This window comes from Plectropomus leopardus, chromosome 20, assembly GCF_008729295.1.
Source record: "Plectropomus leopardus isolate mb chromosome 20, YSFRI_Pleo_2.0, whole genome shotgun sequence".
In the NCBI taxonomy this organism is placed as follows: Eukaryota; Metazoa; Chordata; class Actinopteri; order Perciformes; family Serranidae; genus Plectropomus; species Plectropomus leopardus.
The window spans coordinates 9,377,634-9,397,583 of record NC_056482.1 but is presented as its reverse complement, the minus strand read 5'-3'; the positions used below and the strand labels follow the sequence as shown (position 1 = coordinate 9,397,583).

General features: G+C 38.4%; 1 protein-coding gene across 2 annotated transcripts in view; it reads right to left on the bottom strand.

The window, feature by feature from the left end:
- Nucleotides 1–1,974: 1,974 nt before the first annotated feature.
- Nucleotides 1,975–19,950, bottom strand: part of LOC121959941 (lysosome membrane protein 2-like) — a 29,069-nt gene continuing 11,093 nt past the window's right edge. The window contains exons 2-13 of one of the 2 annotated variants that reach the window (XM_042509496.1): nucleotides 19,540–19,697; nucleotides 16,854–17,001; nucleotides 16,486–16,677; nucleotides 15,748–15,839; nucleotides 14,960–15,079; nucleotides 9,810–9,988; nucleotides 5,724–5,842; nucleotides 4,959–5,032; nucleotides 4,815–4,866; nucleotides 4,352–4,504; nucleotides 4,147–4,188; nucleotides 1,975–2,943 (exon numbers count right to left, since the gene is read on the bottom strand). In XM_042509496.1, the coding sequence (XP_042365430.1) occupies nucleotides 2,833–2,943; nucleotides 4,147–4,188; nucleotides 4,352–4,504; nucleotides 4,815–4,866; nucleotides 4,959–5,032; nucleotides 5,724–5,842; nucleotides 9,810–9,988; nucleotides 14,960–15,079; nucleotides 15,748–15,839; nucleotides 16,486–16,677; nucleotides 16,854–17,001; nucleotides 19,540–19,697 (1,440 nt within the window). In that variant the 3' untranslated portion in view covers nucleotides 1,975–2,832. The remainder of the gene's footprint in view (nucleotides 2,944–4,146; nucleotides 4,189–4,351; nucleotides 4,505–4,814; nucleotides 4,867–4,958; nucleotides 5,033–5,723; nucleotides 5,843–9,809; nucleotides 9,989–14,959; nucleotides 15,080–15,747; nucleotides 15,840–16,485; nucleotides 16,678–16,853; nucleotides 17,002–19,539; nucleotides 19,698–19,950) is intronic. The other variant, XM_042509497.1, reaches the window with a different exon arrangement.

Sequence of the window (19,950 nt, the reverse complement as noted above, 5' to 3'; positions counted from 1 at the left end):
TACAAATTAAGATATTTGCATAAAAATCATATCAATTTAAAAAATATGTTTTATGAATAATTAAACTACCTCACAGATTACACACATACAGCTTCGATTATTAGTTGATAAATCAATAAGTTGACTCACAGAGAGAATTACCAACTATTAGTAGTACTTTTATTTAAGTAAAAGATCTGAGCACTCTCTCCACCACTGGTTATAAAAGCAGCTACAAGAGTGTATGTTACTATTGACAATTTACAATTAATTTGATACTATATAATTCATGATACATTAAGAGACCATTTAAGAATTTTTAAATGCAACACGCAATAATTAATCGATCTCCATAAATGCCCAAATATCTGTGTCCTCACAACGAGAAACTTTTTTGTTCAGTGTAGTCAGTGCAAAACACGCTGAAAAGTTTTACTCTAAAAACCACGACAACAGAGCCTAACCCAAAACCAGCACCTAACCAGACTTTTAAACTTGTGTGGAAAGTTGATTTACTTGATAAATGACTTAAGTTATTAACTGTCTTTTATTTAGGCACAACATGGCCATACATTTGGCAGGCAAATGTATGGATTTCTATCTTCCACTTCCCTAAAATGAGAACCAAACACTGACAAAAAGGCTTTAATGACGATGAGACACATTAACTGAAACTACTTTTATTTTTGTGTACACAGTAAAAACAGTTTTAACAGTCAACATTTCAAAACAAGCTGACAATCAGAAGAATAAGTGGTTATAGCAGTAACGATAATTTCAGAAAATACAATCCGTTATCAAAGTATGGCACAAGGAAGGCTAGTGTGCTTTCCGTGTTTTGGTGTTACAGACAAAGCAAAATAATTTATTCTTTTAAACCACAACACTTATGTTGTGTAATACTGTGTTTTGTTTTGCATAAAAAAATTGCTTTATCCAGCCATTCACCCTGTCATGAAATTATGACGACACTACATTATATACTCCACCAATTTACTCTATTTTCATTACTTTTTGAACATAACTGATTACATCAAACACAAAAAGTCAAATGAGGAAGCAGAAATCTCTAAATGAAACTTATCACAGCTTATCTGCTATTGTTTGATATATTTATTGCTGATTATCATAGTGCACTTATTGACCAGGTGGTATGAAGTAACTCAGTCATCCTTAAAATGTTACAACTAAAAGTAAGCACAGAGATAAAAACTGGGCTCAACTCAGTTTAAATGTAGTCATTCTGCAACATTTTCTCTATGTTACATTAAATGACACCTGAAATCTTCATATTCCAGTGAGGAAAGCTGTAGCTCTATACAACAATCTACCATTCAAGCAAAGCCTTTCACAAAGTGCAGCGTGACCCTGCTGGCGAGACAAGAAATTTTGAAAACTTCTAGCCTTTTTGTTTGGTATCTGGAAGAAAACGACATGCACTTGAGAGTAGATCTGTTGGTATGCATCATGTTCTTTTCACAAAATATGTGAAAACTATAAAAGGCAAGACAAATTCAGTAACATTGATTCTTTAAAAGGCACAGCTTCATACTGGAACTTCATGAGTGTTGAGTTGTAATGGCTGGACATGAAGTCTTTCAAGAACACACACACAAACACACACAAACACACACACACACACACACGCGCATACTAATTAGCACCAACAATGCTAGTAAGGCCTTCAACAACAGTCTCAAAAAAGCTCATTTTGAAATGATAATAGGCTTAATTATATTTTGTTATGTCAGCATTAGTTAGTGTAAGCAGTTATGCAGGGCAAAAACACTGTCAAATCAGTACTGTATGAATCATTTTTCAACCATAAAATCCATAAAGTCACATTCAAGGCTTTAAATGGCTGAGAAAAGTGTGGAACTAGTAGATAACTGTGAAGCTCTAACTCAACATGTTCCTCATTCAAACATTTCTACATTTATCATTTACAAAAAAAAAATGAGAAGGATTTCTTATTTTACAAAAATTAAAGTATCCAAAATATACAGCGTTTTGTCTGATATTCATTCCCATCATACACTGAGAGGAATGTAAGCAGTTCAACACATCTTACACTGTATCTACACAAAAATATGCTCAGAAGGTTTCTCAGAGGCAGTGGTAATGATGTGCACAGATGTCCCTCTACATGCAGTGCACGGATAGAAAACAATGAGGCGTGACAATGTTGTGTAACATTTAGTGGAGGATTAAATTAAACATAGTAATACTGAACTGATTTTAATGTCTTTACAAAGAGGGAAGGCTTGCCGTGTGTTTTGTGCCTCTTTCCTGCTTCAAAAGGCCCCCCTGAGAGTAACACATCATATCTAAAAAAAACCTCACAGTTTATGGATTTAATTACCCTGGTCCCAAATCATCCCCTCTGCCCTGTTACACAGTCTAAAGGTCTGAAGGCACAATCTAGGCAAAAAGAGAATGAGGTGAGGCCACAGCGTTAAAATCAAATTTATCCCACACCTGAGTTGAAAGGGTGTGTCTTGTTTGTTTTGGATCGCCACAAAGTGTACTTTTGCAGCTTTCAGCAACTGATTTAACCCAACAGCAAGAATAAGCCCTAAAAACACAATGTTTTCAATTGATTTACACTTTTTCTGGCGTGCTAGACAGTGTGCTATACCTGGACTTTAGGTAGCTCTTCAAGGATAAAATTAGGTACATACAGCACATTCAGTGTATGAGATTAAAACATGTTCCCCTTCTCTACAACCCCCCCAACCCCCAACCCCAGAGATTTCCAATCATAGAGGAGATACTGACAATTTTCTATCTCTCTCCTGAAAACCCAAATCCCTATTTTTGATTCTGAGCCCCTTCTAACGATTCACCCCCTGCTTAATCTTGTGGGTCCATTTTAGCTGTCAAACCGATATAGGTCCCATTCTGAGGATCTTCCTTTTCCTTGTCGTTGACTGGAGAGTAAGAAGTGTCCTCTTCAGTGGAGGTCTGTGGAGGAAGATTGTGGATGAAAAAAAAAAGAATTAAAAAACGTATTAAAACTCATCTTACTTTGTACAGTCATACCTGTAATTATTGAAGACTTGGTGTCCTTTAACATGCCATCTTACATTTATTGCGCACATATTTATCTTTTGGACTTACATACTAGTATACACTGTATTTTAGCATAAGGCACAATTTATATTTTCCAAACTTTACACACTCAGCACATTATCCATATTACAATTTAAATGTTCACACACTGTGCTAATGCTATGTCTATTACGGCACGGTTTTAGCAAAAATGCATGTCTTTGGGAAGTACTGAGCATGCAGCTGGATAAATGAGACTTGGATTATACTGCACCAGTTGTGTGAGAGAGTCTGTACACAGACACATTGGTATAATTTTACTGTTTTTAAATGTGGCCGACTTCTTCTCCAATTCATTAAGCACTTGCTCTGTTTTTGGGATTCTTCGATCACCGTAGAGGCATGCAAATTAACTGTTTTGACTGCCTCAAACAGTTAATTCGTTTGTGTTAATTGTGTGACTTTGGTGTGAAAACAGGGTGGTCCAGATTCACCACCAAGCCCTACAATATCACAAATAAAGAAACTGATCAAGTCAGTGGTAGACCAGCAGATCCTGTGTTCAGGGAGCCAAAATCACTGCTTTTGTAAAGTGAGTCTGGTGGCTTTGACGAGAGCATAGATGGGGAACTGAAGCCCCTTCCTAAGTTTTCTGATGTGGAGATAAAGCAGTGAAAAAACTCTCATTATAGTGTGCACTTAGACGGTTACCGATTTTGCACCATTCACCGTATATATATGTCTACATATATATATATATATGTAGATAGATCAATGTATAATAAGTGTGGTGTAGTTAGCCAAAACAACTATATTAATATTGCTTAGCTTCTGTGTCAGCAGTCCTGCCGCTTTTTCCAAATTGGGGGAGTGCAGACAGACATCTACTGTTAGTAATACAGTGACTATGGATAAATACACCATACAACCCCACTTTAAAAAAACCCAAACTACCCTTTATGGTTAAAACCAGACATTAAGTTTACTGTACAGCATTAAAATTATTTTGGGAGTTGTGAAAGCTGTCCAAATGCACACTGAGAAATGAGATTAAAGATAAAGCAAACACAGCACAGGAAAACAAAACAAAGCAGCAAAATAACCAATAAGACTTACAGCATAGAGAGGCTTGGTAAACACAGTGCGCTTAACTTCATTCTGCACAGAGACACAGTGATAAACACATGCACAGTGCAATTAGTGTGTAGTTAGAGCAAATGAACCAATTAACCAAAAAAAAATGAACACAAATTACTTTTGGGGACAAAGCGAGCAAACAGTGAGCTGTTAGAATAAAATCAGCTAAGAGGTGGGGTCATACCTTCTGCTTGCGGGCCCTGTACAGAAGGATAATGAAGACAAGGAGCATAATGGCTCCCAGTCCCACAATAATGAGCGGGAAGTTGGACACTAGAGTGACAATCAGCAGCAGCTTCTGCACTCTCGCCGCAGACACATCATCAATCACCACACTCTGTGTATTAAATGACAGAAAAGATACAGTATGTAACAGAAACTTTGTATATTACTTGTATATTAAGTGGCAGGTTTATCAACTTGAATACAATACTTTCTAATGGTTGTGTGCTTATTTGTGTTTTCCCTATACATGAAACAAAGAAGTTTCTTATTAAAATACTTCATTTTCATTTTGGAATTCATCAAGAAAAAAGGACAACATTATTAATTGTGTTTATGAAATATTAACAATTTTGTGATGATCCAATGTAATGATTCTTGTAATGAGTTCAACTCTACTGTCAATGTGTCTTCAGTATTCTTACCTCATTGAGGAACATGACGGGAAAGATGGTCTCATTAATGCTTCTAGTTTTCCTGTAGTGAACACAATGGAAAAAAGTGTGAGCCAGTCAGTTCTGAAACACATACATCAGTGTTTTAGAGTAATGAGATAAGTAGATACTCACGCAAATCCAGGGAGTCTGTTGATCAAGATGTTAATCTGCGCTCTCTTGTTTGCGCGCAAAATCACACCAGTCGTCTGCAAAAAAAGACACGAGATATGAACTGAAAAATGAAATCTCAGACAGTGTCTGGTACCCCTTTTCCACCAACATGGAAGCGATTCCCTTCCAGTTCCTGAACCTAATTTTAAACAGTTGTTTAAACAGGTGTGTCATATTTTAATGGTTTGAACAACTGTTGGAAGTCAAGTGAGTGATAGTCAGACAAAACAGAGGGTGCAATGGTCTCATTAGTAGGTGGTTCATGCTGGTCTTTTTAACCCTAACCCTAATAACAGACCAAAATTTCGAAGATAATCAATGTGATCTGCAACTTGCTTGATGACTAAGTTTAACAAAAGCCTTACCAAGTAAAAGGATTACAGATTATGACATAAAATAATTGATTGTAATTGAGAGTATTATTTATTTATTTTTCTGTCTTTGGTATTGCTGTTATTCTGGGTTATCCTTTGTTCATATAGGATAGGCTACAATAAGCCTTGCTGGTTCGCTAAATAGCACCAAGAATCCTGAATGGAACTGGTAGGGTACTTAGTGGATGTTCTTCTTCTCCTGTATTATTCAACATGCCACTAGGTGGTGTAGCAGTACCTCTTACGACACAGTTGAATGAAATGCTTTGCTCCTACATATTTTCCCAGTGACTATCAAAGACAACTGCAGAGTTAAAAGTGCATTTGAGGTCAGTGAGGCCTGGTGGCTTACTGGGTTTAAGTCCAGGAAGGTTTGGTGGTGCTGTCTTTTGGGGGACATTCCTCCAATGGCAGCTGCATATCTATCTTCTCCAAGGTAAAAATGAGGAAAGGAGGCGACCACTGGGGCACCTGTGTGAGGAGAGGATTTAAGGGAAAAACAAAGAGAAAAGAAAACATTAGAGTTCAGATTTCCTTTATTTATAGTTTTCATGACGCACGTCATAGCAGAAAGAAAAACAGTGCAAGTGAATAATAAACAGCAGAATAAAAATAAGTAGGTAAAAGTCATAGTTAAAAAGCAGTCATAATTAAGAAAAAAAACATTCATAATTAAACTCTATCAGGTGCATAATTGCAGAAACATGAAGGGCCCCTTTAAGTGTCCATAAAGTGCATGGTGTTCTGATTATGATTATGATCAAACTACTTGTATATGTAAATGTACTTGGTAATAAAACCGGATTCTGATTCTGCTTAAACTAAGCAAAGCAGCAATTTATAATTTACAGTAGAGATATACTGTAAATTATAAATGAGTCACAGCAAAAGAAGTTTTCCTTTCTCTGATTTATGAAGTGACATAAATGTCAGCTAGGACCGATTGTGTGCTCCGTCCTTTGTGACAGTGTTGCCCAATCTCTAATCAGGGTTTATTGTGACTTGACACATAATTATGACAAGGGGCTCTTGAGCTGCCACATGTTTGTATAAGAAGGTTTTCATTTTCATCAATTCACACATTAATCAAAGTGTTTTGATGTCAACAAACATATCATCACATAACAGAGGCAATATTTAGAGGACCAAGTCAGTGTTTCTGGGCCAGTTCACCAAAATACATATTTTCCCTCTTACCTGTAGTGCTGTTTATCAGTCTAGATTGTTTTGGTGCGAGTCTTTGAGTGTTAGAGATATCAGCTGTAGAGATGTCTTCCTGCTCTCCAATATAACGTACAGTAGAAAGAAAATAGTTCCTACATGAAACTGCTTACAATAAGGTCTTTGAAATATCTTTTGTAACCAGGTCATGATTTCTGGAAAGAGACATTGCTGTTGATTTTTCCAAATGGTTTTTTTTTTTTTTTTTTTTGACGCTTTGAGTACCACAAGTTGAGTGTCATCTAGTTTCATTATATTGGGGAGAAGACAGACATCTCTACGGCTGATATTTCTAACACTAAGCAACTCACACCAAAACAGATGGATGAATAGCGCTGCAGTTATGAGGACAAATATGCATTTTTCATTTTGAAGTGAACTGTCCCTTTAAAGGAGTTAATGCTAGTTTGTCATATTAAAGTCATATTAGAACATCTGCTCTGTAAAGGGAACCTGTAGAACAAGCATGTAGGTTCTGTAATGTGCTCTTCTTGTTCAAAACAATGCATGTATGTACAACACCATGATGGTGCGACAAAAATTCTCATCCTCCCCGACACACAGGTGTAGTAGGTAGTCGAAGAAGCAGCATAAAAAACAACGCCTCACGTCAAATGTCACATTTCTTGCTGGTTGATTTCTTTACTGAAACTTAAGCAGGGGAACATCTGAGAACAGAAGGTGAGGAGATATAAACTGACCTCCATCGCAGGAAATGCACTGTGTTACTCAGGGTAAATCTCATGAAGCAAATAAACAATAGGTACACAGATGGACCACAACCAAGAGTCGTATCTTATATCCAGGAATCTTGTTACTCTTGCTAAGTTCCTTCCTCATATTGTTAACAGGAGACACCCCGTTCCTACAATATGGCCATGGTCTAGATAAGCATGTCCAAGGAGAACATTCCCGGTTAGGTTCCACCTGTGCAGTGTCACACACAGTCACTCTGTCTGTGTCTCAACAACAGAGTCAGATGGCAATGGCACAGTTCGGGGTGCTGTTGAAGTGGGGCAGAGGTGACCATTTTCCTGTCCTTGTGTTTGGTAACACATGCATGACAAAAACACACCCGCAGTCACCTGAGAGGCTGTTCCCGTGTCAACCCACAAGGTCAATGTAGCGCAAACACACACACACACACACACACACACACACACACACACACACACACACACACACGCACACACACACGCACACACACACACACACACGCACACACACACGCACACACACACCTGATCCTAAACTTAACCCTCTGCACATTCTTTTAAATCCCAGCAGAATGAACCCCTGTTGCTGGCTGCACTAAATTTGTACCATGACCTCAGAGTGCTTTGATTTCTTTTTGTTGGGCCATCATGTTTGCATATTTCTCCAACACAAAGAAGGCCCTCACATAAAACTACTCTGCCTATGCAGCAGAAAGACAGAAATACTTGAAATTGGTGCTACATGACCAGAGAAAACAGAGAAAATTGCTTAAGAAGTGAAAAAAACCTACAACTACCAGTATGCTACGCTCTTGATGTTGTGTGGATGGCTCCCTGTGAAATAATGGGAGCCGGCCAAATTTCGTAATACAGTTAAAGGGTAAGCTAAAGGATGTTTCTGAAAATATTTGGGGTAAATATTTGATAAGCACTGCTTAGTTTTACTGTTTGATCTCCGCTGTTTGCCCTCCGTTTTCACTGTGCAGGAAGCAGTGTGGCGCCCAATTTCTGCTCACAAACCCTGCCATTAGGGCAAAACGAGGCGTTAAATACATGTCTGAAAACAGTTTAGGTGAGAAATAGGCAGTGCAGTGACATAAACTTTATATTTGATAAGTGCTGCCTAGCTTCACTGTTTGATCAGATTTCGGTCCGAGTGTGTCTCTTGATTGGCTGTTTGCTCTTTGAGGTGGCAACTGGGAGCGGTTGGTGAAAATGCAGAAGTACAGCCTGTAGTTTGAGCAACAGCTACAAGAGCCAGAGAAACTCTCCAAATGACTTATATCAAGTCATGTAGAGGAGTTTCGTCAGGGGAGAGGAAGGGCTATCAAGGCCCTGGTTAGATGGAGCAAAGTTTAAGAGTTCATCTACATGTACTTCCCACACTGTTTGATACACAGCTGGTGGAAAATCGACACTGAAATATTCCTTTGACTTTTATGTGCATGGCAGTCATTGGTGTCCATTCGTCTCTGTGAGAATCATCCAGTTAACACTAACCATTCACAGTAAATAACATCATGCCTGTTTTTAATGACTTTGTCAACATTACTCATATTGTTTCACAAGAAGCAGTACGCAAGTACTGTGCCAAATCAGTCCCGTTCACTCAAGATTCAACAACTTGTGACTTGTTTGAGTGAGTTGTTCTATCCCAAAGAGAACATCATGCCTTCATTTTCTTGCAGAAGCAACATGATTGCTGGGAGGTCATACATTCAACAGCTGATTGATCTGATACAGTATGTCAGTGGTAGAGTGTAAAGTTCATTTACTCAAGTGCTTTAGGGTGAATTTGAGGAAGCTGCACTTTACTTAAGTATTGCCTTTTCAAGCTGCTTTGTACATGTACTCCACAACATTGCAGAGGGAAATATTGTACTCCAAATGATAGAAGATTAATGGGCAAATATTTCGATGAATATTCGAGTCAGTTTCTTTTTTTTTTTATAGTCAATGCTATAGTCAATGCATAAAACAATCTAGTATTGCTCTTCACTACAGAAAATTATCATATTTAAGAGAAAGAAGTGGAAAGTGAACACAGGGACTACAAGGTAATGCCTGGTCATATTCAAGGCCAGAATCAGGTGACAGGGCTTACCGACCCCCTCGGCTACTGGGCCAGTCATGGTCAGATGTTGCCTGAGGTGAGGAGAGAGCTGGAGAGAGCTGTGTCACATGGGTCATTTAGACGGTATTAGTGCTGCTGATAGTAGGATGGAAAACAAAAAAAGGACTTGACTAAGATAAGAATAAAAGCAAAATAAAATGGCAATAAGAAAGAACAAGGCAACAGAAATCAAATATGTTGGCGTTCTACGTAAAGTTATGCGTTTTAAAAAGAAAGGCCCAGATCAGAGTGTAGGCTCAGTGTCAGAAGTACAACCAACTCAAAGAACAGGAGACAGAAGAGTGGGCACAGAATGTCATACTCTGTGGCGGGCGTGTGAAAGTGAAAAAATTACATAAGAAAACAGGCTGCACAAAAGGACGTTTACCTTTCCGACAGGGGCTGACTTTCAGAAGTCCGGTTCCCAGGCACTCCTGTGGGGTGACGCAGAAACCCTCATTGGCTGGGTTCTCCTCCTTGCTGGCAAAAACAGAGCGTGGTGGCGTGAAGCGATATGCTGGGATTCCTTTCACCTCCACGTCTTTCTCAAACTCCATGTGGATCGACCTGGAGAGAAAAACAAAGAACAGTACAGTTCACAGCGAATTTAAATCAGTTTTTATTAACTGTGAGTTCTTCTCTTTCTTTATCTCTGGCTACTGTCGTCTTTGCTGTACCTCATGGGCACAATTCGTTTCAAAAACTTGAATTCAATGTCATGTTAAAAACAATATATCCCTTTTTTGTTTTATTATTAATATTATTATCTATTTATTAATTTATTTTGTTGTTGTTGTTTTTTTTTAATACTTCCTGTCTGTTCTAGTTTATTCCCTGTGGAGGAAGCCTATGGGGAGGAGTGAGGAGGGTTTTGGGTTATGAGATCACTCTACTATGTCGGTTCATGCACAACATGCTTTCCCATTGAAACATTGAACGAAAAAAAAAACAAAAAACAGTTGAACTTTTTCCAAAGGCACATCTGTTAGACAGACTATGTATAAAATAAGAATTCAAAGGAAATGCTGCAGTGATTTTCTCACAGGGGCTGGTGGAGGCACATGAGCGATGAAAACACCTCTACTGAATTAATTTAATAATATTTCTATCTGTCTGCTCCCTTAATATTAAATCAATTTCCAGGTACAACACGCACTTATCTGAGTGCTGCTCGGCTAAGTCTCAAGTCAACAAATGCCATTCATCCAGTTTGCTGCACAAAATAAATAAACACAAATATAAAAGTGCACATGCTCTTGCGTTAGCTGCTGCTCCACATTTGTCACCCATTCATTTAAGTCGATTTTACCTGCTGTTGGGAGCTGGGACACCTGCTCACCAGCAAACACAACCTGAACTCAATTCTCCTCTTCTCTATGAAAACAGACAGCTGACTTTCAACTTCAAGAGTAATATCTCTCCAGAAACTGTAGGATCTATGTAGAAATCCTGTTCTTACATTCTAAACAGATGGAGGAAATAACACTATGGTGTTGTGTTGACCTTCTTCTGGTCTGGGAGTGGAAAAAAATCTTTATTTATATTTTAATGTCTGTTGTGTTTTTACAGCTTCCAGGGAAATTGTGTTCCTGTGAGCAGTTCATCCCCGTTCAATGTATCTGCAGCTCAGTTTTTTCTAGGGAATCCCAGAGATTCTCAGCGAGAACAAAGGACTCCATACAGTATGTGCCAACTGGCCGGGAGGATGCGCCCCTTCGTTTCCCAGCCCACCAATCGTGCAACAATACTGTACAGACCTTTCCCTTGACCTTTGTGAGAGAAGCCAAGTTAAAGACTTATGTGTTTCCTCACTAGAACAGGACTGTGAAAGCCACTGCCTTGTACTGCTGTGCATGAGAGAATGTTACAGTATGAATTAATTTCAGATAAACTCAGCTGAAATATGCGTCTTTTGTATCTAAATCCCTTCAGTGTGTGTGCGGGCCAAGGTTGGATGAGATGATGTAAGATACTTGTATCTTAGGTGTAAAAACTTTGAAAGGAGAGAGGAGAGATGGGGTCGTATTAGTATTTTAGTTTAGAAAAAGTGCACCTTGTATAATAATTAATACTGATAATATTTAAATCTTAGTGTTAAAACATTCACTTTAGTTTGCAATGAGGCATAACAGTGTTTATATCTGTTATAATTTGGGGCCACCAGGACCAAAATTCAAATAACTTGCAAACTTTTAAAGCTACAGTTGCTGACTTTTATGAAAATAACTTTGTGTCATATTTGCTGAAACTGTCACGATATTCTGAGAGAACTACTTGAGACAGAGACAGGCGAGGCCGAGGAGCCTCCAACGCAGCTGTCAATCATGTCAATTGTAAACTGTGGTCAAACTGTCAAACTAGGTAGCGCTGATCAAATATGAATCACGATTCTGTCACTGAATTGCCTGTTTCTTGTCTCAAAGGTTTTCAGAAAGATATTTTAGTGTACTGTTTACATGTAAAATGAGACAGTTTGTGACCCAGCTGCCTTGTTGGATACATTCTAACAAAGTACCAACCACCGCCCACTGGCCAGATCAACATGCTCACTTTACAGCTAAACAGTACACTAAAATTTGTTTCTGAAAACTTCTATGGTGAGAAATAGGCAATGTAGTCACCTCCAATGTTTTCAGGAGGTTCACTGGTGACAGGGAAATAGAGCAGGTTGACTCATATAAGTTCTTGGGCAAGTTATCCATTAGTATTATTGTGATTTCATTTCAGTTTTATCCTTATGCAAGACCATTGTCATTATCTTTATTTATCCTTCTTTCCATTATCATTAATATTTTTTCTTTTTTATGCTTGTGCAATAATATTGCTGGTGCAATATTATAGGGAAGGTACAATACATGAAGGCCATGTAACTTTCTTTCCTCATCTGTTGGTGACATCTAATGAGTGTCATCAGTGTGGACTGTCTATTGCATTTCTGTGTGTCTCACTCTGCTTTATTGTTTGTCCGTGAAGTATAGCTTGTGATTGCAGCTTCGTGTAATACTGTGGCTCTAGACAAAATTTTTTGTTTGTTTTTGTTGTTGTTGATGTTTTTGTTGTGTTTAGGTGTTTCTAATCTGCGTCATTCTTTATCTTCATTGGTTGGGTTGAATCTGTTGGGTTTTTTTTTTTAATTCTTTTTTGTTTTGTGAATGTTTGGATAAGTGTTGGTTGTCTAGGACATAATCCCTTTAATATCAAAACATGTCATTAAATGAAAAAGGGTCTTCGCTAGAGGACAGATCGACATACGGCAAAAGGCCCTTTGGTATTTGAAAAATGACACCTGTTTGCAATTCATCAAATCTTTCTGTGGTTCAGCTGTTAGTCAGTGGACCAAAGGGTGACTGCCTCGTCAGGTCACAAATGAGAATTCTCAGCTTAAGGCTGAAAACACTTGAATACAACTGTGTGTGTGAAGGTTAACATGCTTAACTTAATGGAACATTTCCTCTTCTCATTATGGTCCAAAAAACCCAGGAAAAAGGGAGGGATCCTTCCCTTCAATCACAATAGCACAGACAGGCGCGATAAAGCCGTCAGGCAATGAATAAGTAGGTGAGAGTGTAAACATTTGGGAGAGGGGTTTCTTGACACACATCCAATCAGAGTCAAAGGTACAACCATGCCACTCCAACAGATTCTTTCCACGCTGAATAAAAAGGGGAGGATGTCTGCAGCAACATGTGATTTTTTTTGGATCAAGGTCATTTTCTAAATCAGAAGCTGTCATCATCAGCGAGGGCACAGTTTTGTCAGTAAAGCCAGCATAAAGCCGTAGTATTTGCAAAATTTGTAACCCCAAGGAACTATTCATTAGTCACTGTGTGAGAGGCAACTCTCTATAACATCCTGGAATAAATTCTGAAATCCTCCAGAAATCTGACGGTCCCTTATGAGAATTGGCACTGAACATGTCTGGCAAACATTTCCGAGAAGTAAAAATTGGATGGATGCACGCAGACCGTTTTACACAGAAAGCATAATCAAACTTGTTTGTTCCAGCTGAACAAGAACAGAAAGAACGTTTCTTTCCCAATGCTTATCTCACATTTAATAGTTGACAAGAACCATAAAATGCTTTAAGTTTTTTTTTCTCAGAGTTTTCTCGATCACACTCCCATAGTTTTCCTTCCCCCTCCTCACTCTCCCACCTTACATGCCCATTACCCTCCAGACCAACATTCCTCTCCATGTAAGCCCCTACATTAAGTGTTTCCTGGAAACTACCATGTTAGTCTTTCAAAAGGCACACACGGTAAAGGCGGAGAAAAACAGACGTCACCTGTGGTGCAGTTTGTAAGTGATCAGGATGTTATGATAACAATCTGTGGGATCCCAGGCCTGGGAACATTATTTCCATACCACATATGAAAGCCTGCGTCCTGCTGTAAGGTGAGTTGAGTCCAACTTAATGAGGCAAGACCATGCACCAGAAATAGACACTGGTTTATCATAACCACACCATCAACAGGTAAAATAACATTGGTGGGACACTGGGATCCAGAGGGACATATGGAGGATATAAAATCCCTGTTGCAGCTGGATTACTTGACTGATGTAGGACCAAGTGTCAAAAGTTTATTTTTGTTCTTGAGACAGATGAATACTGTCCTCATATCTAACAAGAGGAGTTTAGGGCCATGCATACTTCAGCTAACTATGCTTCTTTATAAATATATTTTGAATGGTTGATAAGGCCCGTGGGCTGAATTATTATAGTCCATAGTACTAATAAGCTCTAACATTAATGGTTCTGCTGTCAGTGTTGGTGAAATTAAGAAAATATATTTCTTGTTCATTTAGATTACTTAAACATTATCTTTGACAGTTTTTATCTTATTAACTCTGTTTCTAATTTGCAATAAGATTAAGACATTCGTCTATGATGCATTTTTTGCTTTTCACTCCAGAGGCGAACTCAGCCTTGCAGCATGCTGCTAGTGTATGTGTGTGAGTGTCTCACACACATAGGAGCCCTGCTCTAGGTGACACTGGCGGAGAGGGCAAAACGCTCCAAAATCTGGTTCAGTCAAGAGGTGATGCTGACACTGTACGTTGCCACGAGGGCAACAACTTTTTTGCAAGTAAGGGCGGGAACACAAGCAATTTTGGAAAACATTTCCCGATAATGCAAACACATACAGGTGGAGAAATGCATTTTTTTTCTACCATCTAGTCAGCAGTTCATCTCCTGTTACACCATCCACCTCAGGTACGTTACAGTGTATAATAGTGATTTGTTAAACAATGTTATTGCAGAATTTTAATTTATATATGGTGCCTACATATATAGAAAATAAAGCAATGTTAATTCTGTTCTCCACTAAAAAAATAAATAAAAAAAATAATCAATAAGAGTACCAATAAGAGTTAAAGTAACCATTAAAGTACCGGAACCATCAGCAGTATCAATAAGAGTAGTAGTACTGTAAAAATTTTAAGGATGCCCATCCCTTGTAGTGAAGATAATTTAGAAGTCTGTGGCCCAGTCGGCAGCAGTAGGCTGCAGGACGGCACTGTGATGTTAAACTGTACCTGCAGAGATCTGGAGTGAAGACATAAAGGCGCTCATTCTTGTCCAGCAGGGGATGGAAAGCACTTCCATCTGATCCATTGATGCTGTTGCTTTGGTTTGAGTTCCAGAAGGTCAACGAGCTGCAAAACACACAGTCACAAACAAGAACATTTTACATATATTTTTTAAAATTGCATCAAGAAAACATTTACACTACTAAAAAAAACTTAGAATGATCATACATATGGTGTCTCTTTGGGGGCTGATTAAATAAGAAATGAATACTGCCTGTAAAGTGACCAAAAAATGTTTGGACTCAGGCAGCCTGCCTTCACAAAAGCTCTACTATTTTTCTGGGACTAACAGAGAACGAAAACATTTTGTTGTTTTTTTTTTTTTGGCTCGATATGCTGTTTTTCAGAAACCCTCCTTTCAATGTCAACACTATTATCATATCCACTTCAGTGACAGTAAATTACAAGAAAACGTTTTGATGATCAAGCATGATTTATCTGAAAGTCACAGTTGATAAGAGAGGTTTCCCAGGAGCAAGAAGTGTATTAAGAGCCCCCGTACTGAGGCAATAAAGTGGAATAAGCGAGGTCAGAAAAAAGCCATTGAGGCATTTGGAGGTACAGGATGTCCTGTCCTGTGCTCTGTACTGTGGGGAGCAAGCCAGACACACAGAGACACAACCAGACAGCACTTACTTATGCAAAAACCAGTAGATTTGAGAAACGTTTTTAATCCAAAGGTCACACAGCCTTTGGATTGGGAGTGTGTTTGTGTGAGACTGCAACAGCGGTACCTTTGGCCTTTCCATGTTTCAACACGGCCATAATCCAAGTAGTTCTGCCTCCCGGTGTGAAAGATAAATTCCCCATCATTGCTTCCATTTTTCTAAAAAGAAAAAAAAAGTCTTAAAAAAATAAACATTTTTAACAGAAAAAACAACAGCACACTGGATTTCAGTGAGTAATTAACCCTTTGAAACCTGGAGCGACTCTACATTTTTTGTGCTGCTTTGAGACGCCTTTCACAAGTATTTGAACCTTTAAACCCTGAGCAAATTAGTGTGATTTCTTTCAAAAACACAGAGAAAAAGGCAATAAGCAACTTGGTAGGAAATGTTTCACATATTTAAATAAATCAGTAAATTCTGAAAATTATTTAAAAAAAGAAAAATGCTAGGGAATAACTATATTTTGGTGCTAATTATCAAAACTGCATATTTTAAATTACGTTACACAATTATTTTAATTTTTAGGCACTTTTTGCAGGTCAATTCCTTTTTTTGTTTTTTTCCTCTTTTTTGTAATAAAAAAAAAAAATCGGGTCATTTTCTCGTACTTTTTACTAATTTCTCGTTCATTTCTTGTTTCGCTCTTCATTTCCTTCTTCCTACATTTTTGAAAGAAATCAAGCCAGTTTGCTCAAGTTTCAAAGGGTTAATCAAAAACAAATTGACAAATCTTCCTTTCCGTAAGCCATGAACAAAATCAAGCTGAGGTTCATCAGTTTGTATTATTTGTAGACCTGTACATGCCTTGTACATGAGGCCAAAATCTTTCTCCACATCAGGACTGGTGGAGGCGATGCGGGCCAGGAGGGGGTCTTCGTAGCCCCATAGCAATTCATCCACAGTGCGAGTAGTGAAGAGACCGCTCCCCAATGAGTTCATCCAGATGGACACCATAGTGGCCTTAAAGAAACTCCCTTTCACCTTGTTCATGACAGCCTGCAGACAGGAAGTGGGAGTGAGGCAGAGTGGAGAAGAGATGGAAAACAAAGCAGGATGAGGTGGGACTGAGGAAACAAAGTGCAGAAGAAAGTGAAAGAGCACATGCTCCACTTTCCCCCCACTTGGATGTCCACTTTGCTCTATTTTTCTGAAACCTTTAGTTTGTGACTCACCCAAGCAGGGATGTTGACTGTAGTGATGTTATCCACAGCTGGGTCACCCACAGACTTCTCCCTCAGGAACACAAAGCTTTTGGTGTTGTATGCAGACACCATCTTATCATCGTCCACCATGCTGACATTGTCCTTGTACCTGTACTCCCTGAGCAAACATAAAAAACTCATGTTTAAATGAAGCCTTTTAAATTAAAGTGAGCTACAAAATCCTTTGAAACCTGAACAAATTTGCCTCAATTCTTTCAAAAATATGGGAAGAAAGCGATGAGCGACAAAATGAAACAAGAAATTAGGGAAAAACAAGGTAAAAAGAAAAATTTAAACATCAGTCAAATAAAAATAAAAGAAAAATAAAAAATAAAGAAAGGCCAACAAGACTAAAAAAGTGCTTAACAATTACAATAATTGACATAATTTTAAATATGCAATTATGACAGTAATAACTTTCCCCTAGCTGTTTTCCCTGGTAGTTTTTCATAGGTTCTTTTAAATAGAATTTTCTAAATCTACTAACTTCTTGCAATCTGTGGAAAATTTCTGGAGTTTCTCATTGCTCTTTTCAAATGTTTTTGAAAGGAATCACACTAGTTTTCCACAGGTTAAAGGGGTTTATATACTTATGAAAGGCGTCTGAAACAGCAAAGAAAAGTGATATAGCTATTTGACTTGAACACTGCACATACATTGAGGTCAACATATCTATTTCATCACAGAGCTGCTTCCTTTCAACATGACATCCGTTTGAGATGTGGTAACGTGAACAGTTTAACATAGGTCCGGAGGTACGGGAGGGTTATTTAGACATGCGCCGTGGCCCTTTTTGGTGATTCAGCAGTGACCCTTGATATTTATTTAAGGGTTTCTGTAGCTGCATTAGAAGTGATTTAAAATGACTAATGTTTCTCACATGGCGGACAGGACAAAATGTAAAACATACTGTATATACCACTACCTGATCCTTACAGCTAACCCACCTGGATTTTTCTTTCATGCTGTTTAATATGTAATTAAAATAAGAGTAACTAAAAAGACCACTAGAGAGGAAGCAGAGAAGCAGAGGCTGATGTCCCTTTTTCAGTTTACATAGGTGCTGAGCAAATAACAGCTACAATTCAACAGCACTGCAAGAGGCAACCATTTTCTATTCTGCAAACCAAAATTTTGCAGTGTGTGGTGTGACTGATGAAGTCTAAATATTGAGACATGAGAAAATGCAGCGCATGAGCCCACAAAGTCAATAAACTCTATAAACATAAACAGCAACACAGTCTGGTTTACATAGATTTTACATGTGTGGTCTCTGAATCACGCTCGAATTTAGCCCCTAAAACAGGAAGAAATTGTGTCAAAACACAGATTTGGCAACCCTTTTTTTCTACATTGAATGTTTTTAAGGTTTCCATTCCAAGCTTTTCTATTGCTTTTATTCTAAACAAAACTGTAACACTTTAACACTTTTCTTTTTTCTGTTTCATTTTTCACAGGTTTATGTCAAAGAAGTGAGACTTTTAATATGCACTCAACAGATGCAAATCCGTTAAAGTTTGGTTGCAGTATTCCAAGTTAGTGAGAACTTTCCATTTTCCAAGATAATCCATCCACCTGACAGGTGTGGATTAAATAGCATGATTACTACAGAGGTGTGCCCTGGTAGGTCACCATGAAAGGCCACTTTAAAATGTGCATTTTGATCATGCAACACGATGCCTCAGATGTTGAAAGTTTTTTGTGGCAATGTCCACCAGAGTTGTTGACTGTGAATTTCATTTCACCACCTTAAGATGTCTTAAATGTTGTTTTCTTGAATTTTGGCAGTACATCCAACCTGCCTCATGACCACATGGAACAACATAAGCTCAGCACCTCCACATCCTGCATCTTTACCTGCAAGATCATCTGAGACCAGCTGATGCAGCAATGGTTTTACACACCTGAAGACTTTCTGCACAAAGCTTTAGAAACTGTCTCAGGGAAGCTCATTTGCATGCTTGTGGTCCTCTCCAGGGTCTTGACCTGACAGCAGTTTGTCATTGTTACTGACTTGTCTGTTTGAGGCTGGTTAGATGTACTGCCAAACTCATGGAGACAACATTGGAGATGTCTAGTGGAAGTGAAAGAAATAATCAGATCACAGGAAACAGCTGTGGTGGACATTCCTGTGGTCAGCATGTCAGTGGAATGCTGACTCATTGTTTGCAAAATCTGTACCATCTCCTCCTTTCATGCTACAGGTGTCCTATCCAATACAGGCAAAAAAAAGCCCAAAATATAATTTAAAAAATCACATTTAAGAGTGGCTTTTTATTGTGACCATCGCAAGGAACATCTGTGTAACAATGATGATGTTTACTCAGCATCTTGATATTCCACACCTGTCATGAATGCATTAGTGCTCACTAACACAGATTTGAACAAATTTTCGACCAAAATTTGAGAGAAATAAATCTATTGAGTTCATAAAAAAGTCTTAGAGGTTTAACTTACACCTGTGAAAAATGGGAGCAAAAAAACTAGTGTAGCATTTACATTTTTGTACGGAGTACATTCAACAAAGTAAAGACAAATGAAGCATAGTAGTATCTGGAGTTGGACATAATATGTGCAAGTCAACAACAACGTCAAATATCTGACAACATGTCAGCCTGTGCACTTATGTGTGCATTAATGTGCTTTTGTCTCCTACCTGTACGTGTAGGGCCCAACTTGCTCGACCTCTGGCTTGGCCCCTTTGAGAAAAGCATCCAAATTGGTCACATTGAAGAAGAAATACTCCATGAAGACAGGAGGGGGAGGGGTTTTCCATGACTCAAACACACGGCTGCCCTCCACCAAAACAATCTCCTGTTGAGACAAGAAGTGCATATCTCGGTTAAAATATTTGATCCTGTGTCCATTCGAACACATGCATTTGGTTGTGAAAAGCAAAACTTCTGATTAATGCTGAAAAAAGGACATGTGTGGCAGTTGTTGATGTGGCTTTGAACTGGTTATGCATTAGCTGGAAAAAAGTGCAAAAACTTTTGCAACAGCAAACATGTGTTTCGAATCTTTCCACAGTCTGTTCACAGTAAAAACAGCCCCAAGAACAAAAACA